The sequence below is a fragment of the Eurosta solidaginis genome, chromosome 4, assembly GCF_040869045.1.
Source record: "Eurosta solidaginis isolate ZX-2024a chromosome 4, ASM4086904v1, whole genome shotgun sequence".
Lineage (NCBI taxonomy): Eukaryota > Metazoa > Arthropoda > Insecta > Diptera > Tephritidae > Eurosta > Eurosta solidaginis.
Window position 1 is genome coordinate 239799558 of NC_090322.1, and position 10812 is coordinate 239810369.

The window sequence follows — 10812 nt, forward strand, 5'->3', positions numbered from 1 at the left end:
TAATAGCAAAAATTTCACTGTTGATTGAGGGTTTTTTAGAGGTTGGGCCGATCCACGACTCGACAGGCCGATTTCCATTCAGGGCATTAAGGTGCAGAAAAATAGAAAGGAAATGTGATTAGAAAGCTGTCAAAACTCATACATCATTTTCTAAAAACGAAATAACTTTGTTTCGTACCGAGTTACAGAATAAAGCCCCAGCTTCTCAAATAAAATTCGCGAAATTTTTTCGGATTTGAAAACCAGAAACTGGCTTTACGTATTGGTCCTGAATTAAATTCGTGTATCCTAAATAAGAGCTCTTCCTAGGTGTAGCTGAAATATCGGTGAACCCCTTAGAGAAGCAATAACTCAAATCTAACTCACCTGTTTGCTGACACACGCTCGCCAATGCGGTAGAGAGCGTACCAGCGCCACCTGTCGAATGTATTATTGGCGTTTTACGCAACAATTGCTGTTGTAACGTGTTGTTACCGCTGCTGCTGCTGCTTTGTATTACATGTGTCTGATGCTGTGATTGTGGTGTGTGCTGCGATTGTGTTAAGCCACCATCTCCAACAGCATTTTGATCGTTCTGCATGTAATTCTTTATTACAATTGTACGGGTGGGTGTTGCCAAAAGTGATTGTTGCTGCTGTTGAAGGTCATGCGATGCATTTGATGATTCATTTGAAGAATCTTCAATTGATTTTTGTATGGCATTTGTCATTGAAGCAGTTAATACTATACGACTACGATTGGTTGCCATGTCATTACCACCTCCATTGCCATTGCCAATGTCTTGTAGACTATCGCTCATTCCTGAGTTTTCATCATCCATATCATCAAGTAATTGCTTTTGTAAACGACGTTGCATACCGCTGGTACTAGGTTCATCATCAGCATGCGCTTGTGGCTCCATTTTAACAATTGTTGCCGTCGTAGATGATGATGTAGCACCATTTTTAGCTTGCTTTTCATATTTTATTGTTGTTGTTGTAGCCTGTGAGTTCTGATCACGTTGATGCACTTGCATGTGCGTTTGTAGGGAAGATTGTGTATGTAATTTCTTTTTGCATATTTTGCACTCGAAAGGAAAATCGCCGGTATGGGTACGTGCGTGTATCTTTAAATTGTAACGTTGACCAAAGCCTTTACCGCATACATCACATCTGAGAATAGTGAGAAAGGTGTTAGTTTTAAAGTATAATAAAATTAAAGTAAACTGGCAAGTATTAGAATTCTTTTAACATTTAAATCAGTTCAGCCGAGACATTCAGTCCAGTCCAGTCCAAGGCAAAAGTTGGCTATTTCTAATGGGGATAAGAAAAGTTTAGTCAAATACAATATCCAAACCGGATGACAATTTTGATCGGTCGCACCTATTGGATGGGGCGAAGCACTGCTACAACAACAACAACCAAACCGGAGTTGTTCTTCTTAAGTCTCAACTCTGACTTTTTTTTTTATTTGATTTTTTTTAGTTAATCTTTTTGTCAAACCTTTGTTCTTGGTTTTTTTTTTATTTAATTTGTTTTTTTTTTTACTTTTTTATTTTTTTTATTCCCTATTTTTTTACTTTTTTTTTTATATATATATACTTTTTTACTATCTATTTTTTTATTTTTTATTTTATTAGTTTTTTTCTTTATAATTTATTTTTTATTTATTTTGTTTTTGGTCTCTGGCACAGCAATATTGAAGGGAATATATTTGCAAATGTCGTGGTTCCGAAATAGATGCAAACCATGGGGACAGTAACGTAGGCCCATTATTGGGTTATAAAATGGGACAAGACGAGAAATACACTGTTAAAGCAACGAATATCCAGTTTCCCAACCGAATCGATTGTGGTGTTGCAAAATCCTTAAGACCACGTTTGGATAGGACAGGACGCATCCCTCCGAAGATGGCAGCCTGAAGAGAAACCAAGACTGAAGAAAAAACGACACAAATTTTGGGCGCTTGGTTTTTCGACAGCCTGGCAGAGGTAGGGAATGTGGATCTATCACATTGGATGGTCGGCGTGGTTGTGTAGTGGTTGTACTTTTACCTAACTTATCAATGGTTCACGATTCAAGGAACGGGACAACTAACATTAAAATACTTTAAATAGTTTAAAGAATTTTCCTAAACCGGGTCGCCCCTCGGTAGTAGGTTGGCGAAATTGTTCTCAACTAATTGTTGTTGTTGCCGTTCAGTGTCGGCATAAATCAGGTAAAACCTCCGATTTGTAGAAAAAGATTCAAAAACGCCACACCACAAATCAGAAGAGAAACAGTTTTTTAAACAACGATATTAAGCTTTCGTTCTAATGGAGGCAGCGATTTTGAAAATACCGAAAACGTCTTTTTAGGTCACCAGAATATCGTTTTAAATACATTTTATATAAAAAATTATTTTCAGTTCATTTCATAGCTACTTACTTGTGCAACTTGACGCCCGAATGTAGTTTGGAGTGACCACGTAACGACGCCAAAGCGCTGAACACTTTTCCGCATATCTCGCATGTTAGATTCACATTCTCATTGTGTATCTTTTTGTGTACTTTAAAATATTCGAAACTCATAAATTCCTTGTGACAAACATCGCATTTATATTTGTGCCGTTCGGACTGTTGACCCGTATGCACCCGCATATGTTTGATGAAATTTGGACGAAAGCGCACAACACGTCCACATATTTGACATTCATATGGTTTACAGCGTAAACAATGTTTTTCATAATTTTTGAGCGATTTTAAAACCATGTTACATATAGCACATTTCATATTATTAGCATGTCCCGAACGATGTATATCAAACAATTCTTTCGATTCGAACTCCTCAACACACTCATGACATTGATAAGGGGTTTGCAAATTGTTGTTTGTGGTGCTGTTAGTGGTGGTGGTAGATGTATTAATATTTGAACTACCATGCGCCACAGACGAGGATGACGACGACGACAATGAAGCTGCAGCATGGGAAGCACTTTTAGCTACTGATGCTGCTCCTGCTGTATTATTTGAAGTAACTACTGTGGAAGACGCAACGTGTACAGAAGATACGACTGGCGTGGATGATGAAGTTATTGTTGGTGAAGATGATTGTTGATGAGTTGTGACTGCTGCTAATGCTGGCATTATGGGCGCCGAAGTTTGTGTGTTGGCCCCACCAATGGCTATATCTGCATTAACAGTATTGGGTGCTGCTAATGTGGGTGTTGAGGTTGTAACCACAGTCATTGGTGTGCCTGCTTGGGATACAGGTGTCGCTTGTAGTATTAACTGTGTAGGACCATTACCGCCAACACCTTGTTGTACAACATTCAAAACAGTCATTGGACTACGACTTATCACCGCTGGCATACGTACGAACGTAGCACCAGCCATATTACCCATAGCATTACTAAAATAAACGGGACGCCGCTGTAATTGCGCCAGCGCTTCCGATACGGGCACAGTTATTGTGCGACCAGTTGATGTTGTGCCAACAATTGAACCGGCCGGCAAAACAATTTGTTGTGTTTGACCACCGACGATGTTGCCACCAGCCGTTAATTGCGCTGCATGATGTGTTGTTATTGTCGGTGTACTTATATAATTTATACCACTAGCTCTTATTAAGTCCTCATTATCAATATCAATGTGCTCAATTTTAACATCGTTGTCATGGAGTTGCAAATGTTGTTGTTGATTAACTTCGGCTTCTGCTGCTTGTGCTTCTTCTTCAATATCTTGTAAATTTTCATCATTCAATTCAGGATCAGCTTCCTCTTCTTTAACCATATTTATTGGCTGTTGGTGTTGTGTGGTTTGTATTATAATACGGCGTCCATTTAGTAAATGTTGTTGAAGTTGTTGTTGTTGCGCCATTGTTTGCTGCGTGGTAGCAATCGTCGCCACTGGTACACCTGCTCTAGCATATTCGGAAGCGTTTGTTACAATTATATTATTCGGTGGGTTATGTTGTTGTAGTTTAAAGGTTGAGTTTAAGTTCGCTTTTCTTGTTAAATTAGTTTGCATCGTCGCTGATACGCCATCGCCATCATCGTCCATATCATGATCATTGTCATGCTCCATGGGTGCTTCTTGTAATATAAATTCGATTTGTTGTGAAAGAGCGCTATCGTTCATAGCTATAAGACCATCTATATCCTTGCCACTAACTAATGGGCTGCTCCTGCTATTGCTGCTACTGCCTTGGTGATCGTGTGCAAAGAGAGAAGGTAAAGTGTTGACCCCGAAGACACTACTGCGTGTAGTTGTATTGCCGGTACCTTTTCCAGCGCTACTTGCCATGTCCATTCCTTTGTTTAATATGCACTTTTACTTTGTCGCCTTCAATTTTACAGGCGCAACTTCTTTATGCGTTAAATGTGCTTTTAATTAAGTTTTGCGTTTTTTTTTTGTTATTTCTGCAATTGGTTTTTGCACTCTTCATACACTTCTTTTCGTTACCTCAGTCTCTTTAACAGCGCTTATTAATCAATTAATTTTGGAGTTTATTTAGCTCTCTCAGCTTCCACGCTGAATTTTTTGTACGTCCCGCATTTTTCACACCAATTTAATATTAATCCCTTTTCTTCTTTTTCTTTCGCGCATTCAAATCACCTTCAGCTTGCTTTCCGACGTGCTTGCTTGCTTCTCTCGTTGTTAAATTGGGCTTCCACTTGTATTTTCTACTACGGTTCGCTTCTTGCGTTTATTGATTTCCTTTTTGTTTGAAAGTTCTGCGGTCGGTCTTCGCGGGTGTGTGCGTTTGATTGTGTGCGCGGCTGGAAATTTTTTTTAATTTAGTCTCATATGAAATTTACAAATCTTGTCCATTCTTTCCTTATTTACAATCACTTTTTTCTTCAGTTTACACTTAACACACTTTATTGCTTTAATTAATTTATATTTTGTTAGCTTTTGTAAGATGCGAAAATTTTCCGTTCGCTTTCCTTTACTTTTCACTGCTACTTTTTTCGTGCTCCTTGCATTGTTCTGTCAAATTTTGCTTTGCGCCCCCACAGTGAATTTGCTTCACATGCATTTATCTTACATCGGCTTTTCCTCTAATTCGTAGTACGCAGATGTGTATTTTCATGTACTTTACCAAAGGGATTAAAACTTGGCAAATTTCGAAAGCTATTCGATTTAAAAAATATTATGATGTAGCGCTGACTAAAATTGGAATAAGACATCGCGCGATCTCTTATTCCAAATTTTCTATTTTTGTGAAATAAACGCTATTTAAAAAAAAAACATGCGCCACAGGGGAAAATTTTCTATTTCTATTTTTTGGGAAAATTTTAGAATAGCACCCTCCGAGTTCGGGGTAAAACTTGGTATCAAATGAAAGAGGGAGCTGTCCCGATCACAAATATATATATATTTTAAAGTGCGCAAACTTATAATTTAAAAGTTATTTGTTGTTAAAGTTTGCAAATTTACCAAATTTCTATAGCACTTTAAATTACAATTTACACATCTTTCAAAACCTTAATCCACATCATATCTATATAAATTGGCAACGATAAACTTAAATTGCATTTTTGTATATTTCACATTTCATTTTTGCATTGTTTTTACTTATTATAAATGTTTTTATTAAATCAATCGCGCTTTTGTAGCAACATGCACATTTATATATATATATATATATATATTTTATTGATGACATTACAAAGCTGTGCTGCCACATAAACAAAAAAAAGCAAATATAAATATTACCTTACCACCATTCAGTTAATAAAGAAAAAGGAAAATATATATTTTTACTACTCATTTTGAAAAGTTGAAACGCATTTCCGCGTAGGCGGCCTTCGGCCACGCTTATAAAAATAACCCTGGGCTACGCCATGCCAACTCCGGGTGTGTGGTATAACCGTGGCTACCGCCTATACAGAAAGTTGGTCTACGCAGAATTACTGTGCATGGCGCAGCCGGTGTTGGATCGGCTAACATAACAATAAACATAAGAGTTATAAGGTAATATCAGCTCGTTCACGAATGCAAAAAAGAGCTTTTTCAAATTTTTGGTAAATAAAGACTAGAAAAGTTAAAGATATATATACATCAGATGAAAGGTATTTTTATGAGTTATTTTTCGATTCTGCACTTGTTCCGTTTTTTAGATGTGGCAGCACAGATTTGTAATGTCATAAAATATATATACGTATACACATATAAAAGTTGTATAAAAATTTGCAAACTTTAAAAACAAATAACTTTTTTGCGCACTTTAGAATATGTATGTGATCGGGAGAGCTCCCTCTTTCATTTGATACCAAGTTAAACCCCGAACTCGGGGGGGGTGCTAAACTAAATCGCTGCCTTTTTTTTAATGAAATAAACGTAGTTTATTTGATTTTGTTTCGTGATATAAATATACGGAGTTGAATGAAAAAGGCATGTTTTCCTCTTTCCTTTTTCATTCGTTGGTACTATTTAAACATCTGGTAGCACCAAGGAAGCAGCGAACTAGATAAAAGGGCTGCATGCTTGTGTTCACGCAAAGTAAACAAATAAACTATTAAATTTTACATTAAGTAAATTTAAACAAAAGAAAATAGTTATTTGTGGTTTGATAAACATTAAAGAGTGTAGTTATGTATAAAATTCTTGAAAAATTACTCATTAGATATCGGTGGGAAACTCCCTGATCGTTCTAGACCGGCTATAAAAGCGTAAAGTAAGTCCAAATTGGAACCGGTTACAAACTGCCTCCGAAACGACAGGTGAATCCATTGGTTGGGTATTAGCGAATATCAGTACTGTCATAAGTTGTACAACTCATCGCTAGTTTTGAACAAAGTTTTATACAAAATTATCGAACTTCAATTTATAGATATATGTATATTAATATATGCGACAAAAAAAAAAAACCATCATTGACAATTACACATAGTAGTATGGTATGGAGAAATAGAGGAGATACAAACCTTTTCGGTCATAGTGTATAACGCATACCAAAGTTGAAAGTGGAGACATACACTTTTGCGTACTAATTGTATGCGCAGCAATTTCATAAGTGTAGATAAAATTACGCACTTATTAGTTCATATAAAGTTCAAGACCATATACCTATACATGCAATTAACGAATTAACGAGCCAACGAATCACGCGAGTTCAAAGACGTTGTGAGACACATATGAAATGATGATTTTGAATTGTTAAACCTGCAAAATTTCAGGTAGTTTTTATTATTTTGTTGAATGCACACACACACTTTTGCAGAAAGGTCTTCTGCCTCGTATACAATTTGATCCCCACAACGCTGTTCGACCCACCCCAGGATTGATATTTTTTGTTAGCGCATCCCACACAGAAAGGTCTTTGGAGCGGTATGGAGTAATTTTCCTGTTTTTTTCTAAATATATTATGACAGAAACAATTTTTTTTTTCGCTTTCGCGACCATGGATCCAATAACAGTCTTTTGACCCTTTTCCCTATATTGAGCATGAATTAGCAGTTGTGAGCTAAAGTAAACAATTATGAAAAATTACCCCAGAGCGCTTCGAAAAATAACCATGGGTGGGTCCAACAACTTCTACGCAATTCACAGCATTTCCCAGTAGAACACCTTTCTGCATAAAGCTATGTATTAATATCATACGCGAACGCTTCAGAAAATTTTCGTATATAGTTGTTGTGTGAATAGTAGTAGCCAAGTAGTTTTGACATTAATTTTATCTCTCATTTTATCATGAAGTCGCATGTCACAAAAACCAGATTCGGCAATGTGTTGGAAACAAGTTTGTGCTCAAAACAAGAGAAAAAGTATAATTGAACTGAAATAGAAATGCAAATTCCATTCAAAAATATCGGGAGGGGTGTCAAAAGACGCGCTTTGAACCACGAATCCGAAAGCGAAAGCTGAAAATTTTTATTTCTGTAGAGAGTTGTAATTACGAAGATTTTGTCGTACCAGCAACAAAAATGTTTAAGTGTTTTTAGTAAAGATGTATATCAAAACAATGGGCAGGAGAAGCTTTTGAAAGCTCTAAAAAATTTGCCCTTCTCTATCATCACGACGAGTATTAACCTCGACAACATTAATCCGAAGGCGGAAAAATTTTGTCTCTGTTCTAAGATAGTTGCAATCAAAGTTAGCAATTTTCACGTAGTTGCTGTAATGTTGTACACAAGAAAAAATTGTGTGTATAAAGGTATTTTGCACGGATTTGATTTTGATCCCACGCCATTAATGGACCGGCCAAAGGACGCCACGCAGAAAGGTGTTTTGCGCAAAAATATTATGGAAACCACTCCCGGTTTCGGAGGCGTCCGGGGTCGTTTTACGGATTTTTTATGAATATATTTTGAACGATGAAAGTTTTTTTCTACCTTAGGGTTATTGATACTGAGATCAAAACGAGTCCTTTCTCCTGCTCTAAACACTACCTTTTTCGGCTTAAGTGCAGAATCCATACATTTGTCAAATTAAAAAAATGTATATGAGTATCGGTCTTGGTGTTTATGGTGAGTTTAACCGTATATTTTTTTTTTTGTGCAAATAATAACTATAGGGGTAATTCCACGTTAAAAGGTATATTTTACATTTTTTAAAACAAAATATCTTTGAAACTATTGAGTTAATCTTGAAAATTGTAATGTCTTTAGATAGGTAATAAAACAAGGTTTTATTTGATATATAACAAATCTATATTTAGAAGAAATTTCTATAATAAAATTATGTTTTTATGGGAAAATCATTGCTAACTTATCATAAATCGAATAAGTCGAAAAAATGTGTTATTGACAAAATATTTAATACTATCGTATTGAATATAATTTCATTACCTTTTTACAGCATGCACAGTAATTCTGCGTAGAACACCCTTAGCTGATCGAACACCGGCTGCGCCATGCACAGTAATTCTGCATAGAACACCGTTTTGCATAGGCGGCCTTCGGCCGCGCTTATAAAAAATAACCCTGGGCTACCCCATGCCAAGTCCGGGTGTGTGGTATAACCATGGCTATCGCCACGGTGATGTCCTTCTGCGTAGTGCGGTAGCCACGGTTATACCACACACCCGGATTGGGCATGGCATAGCCCAGGGTTATTTTTTATAAGCGCGGCCGAAGGCCCCCTATGCAGAAAGGTGCTCTACGCAGAAAGTACGACGTTCGAATATCGCTAAGAAAAGGCACTTTTTTCGATAAAACCAAACTTTCAAAAATTTTCCACCAAAAAAGTTTTTCAAATTTTTGGTAAATAAAGACTAGAAAAGTTAAAGATATATATACATCAGATGAAAGGTATTTTTATAAGTTAAGTCAGTCGACACCTGTTCTAGACTGTTACCTAAATTGTTAATAACAATTGAAAATAACTGATTAATTCTCGGCAGGAAATTCCCTAAGAACCTATATGCAAAATTTCAAGGGTCAAACCTCTTTAGTTTCCGAGTAAAACCAAATGGACCCTTAATGTATAGCCAACCCCAAACAATCTCTATGCTTAACTTGTTCCTATGTTTGGTGTTGTTCCACGAAAGACAACTTAATTTCGTTTCTTTTGGAATCTAGTGTTGCTCTTATCAAAAACTACTGTTTGTTTTGAAAGTTGCGTCCGCCATTGTTCTCATCAAAAACTACTATATTAAAACTAACGTGCATTGGCAGCCCATCTTTGATTTTCTTAAATCGCTCTTTCCGATTCGCGTCTTCGGCGTATTTTCTTTCTTTTTACACGCTATGAGCTTCATTTATTTTACCCTTTTCTCTTTCACAATCAACTTCCGCGCGAACACTTTGTTAGCGCTTCTTTTCAATTACTTTTGCTTGGCATATTCTTTCTCAACCCTTACCTCATTCCCCCCGACGAAAATTAATTTTTGCTTTGCTCTTTTTCCCTTTTCTTAACCTCTTTGGTGCTTTTGCGTTTTGTTCAGTCGTCCACCATTAATCACATTTTTGGTTAGCCTTTTTGCGCGCATATTTGGCACTATATTACACTACAATTATATCACACATTGTTATTCTATTATATTTCACCTTTTTATGCAATTTTTTTTATAAATTTTCACAGGAAAATATATTTACAAATCAAATTTTTCACAGCGATCACTGTTTTGCCTTTGATTTCCTTTCTTTTAACCGAAGTGCACAGTGATGCCATAAGTGTGGCCAGATTATCCCAGCAAACTTGTCAGCTTTGGGGTGGGTAGACAATAGGACCGGTCCATTGAATTATTGAGCTCTGGCTCACGAGCCGCATCTCTTTGGAACGATCTGGATCACATTTATAAGATATGGCAGCACTAATATAAAACATCTGTTTTGTAAAAAAAATAAGGAGAAACGTATACAAAAATTGATCATACTGATAGAATTATTAACATTTAAATAGTTTCACACGTAAACAAACTATTTATTTTCATTACATTTTCTTCAAGTTGTTTACTCCTTCCGTGTTGGCAAAATCTTTTATGTATACACATTTGTACACATATTTATTTCGGTGCTACCATGGCTAAACTATATGTTTGGCGCATGTCATCAGCTGATTTAATTTTTTCATTTCACTGGAGTAGGGATTGTCAGAAGGAGATGGCAAACTCAAAATGAAACACATTGATACATTTTCTTACTACACACAAAAGCTGCCAAGTTCTTTGTTTTCATTCCATTCCATTCGTCTAACACCAACACGCTGATTTTCATAATCTGAACAATGATATGTTGTTGCTGTAGGGATGAGCCAACCATACAGTTGAGCCATATGTGCTACCAACTCACAAGTGGATAGCTGTCAAAAAATCTCCTACAGAAAACAAACACAGGATCACGTTTTTGTTGCATTTGCATGTTAAATTTCTATCCGTATCTGGTTCACGCGTCAATGGAACGTAACTA

The 10812-nt window shown here is 36.4% G+C and overlaps 1 protein-coding gene across 15 annotated transcripts in view; it reads right to left on the bottom strand.

The window, feature by feature from the left end:
- The window catches only part of LOC137251134 (uncharacterized), a 28032-nt gene extending 17645 nt beyond the window's left edge, over positions 1-10387 (bottom strand). For 2 of the 15 annotated variants that reach the window (XR_010953166.1, XM_067785232.1), the window contains exons 1-3: positions 9765-10075; positions 2406-5092; positions 367-1151 (exon numbers count right to left, since the gene is read on the bottom strand). Coding sequence is in view for 14 of the 15 variants with exons in the window: in XM_067785232.1 (XP_067641333.1) it covers positions 367-1151; positions 2406-4267 (2647 nt within the window). In the remaining variant the exon portion in view is untranslated. Of the gene's footprint in view, positions 1-366; positions 1152-2405; positions 5093-6888; positions 7031-8751; positions 8776-9764; positions 10232-10340 lie in introns of those variants that run through there. The other 13 variants (XM_067785233.1, XM_067785238.1, XM_067785241.1 and 10 more) reach the window with 13 other exon arrangements.
- Positions 10388-10812: the final 425 nt, after the last annotated feature.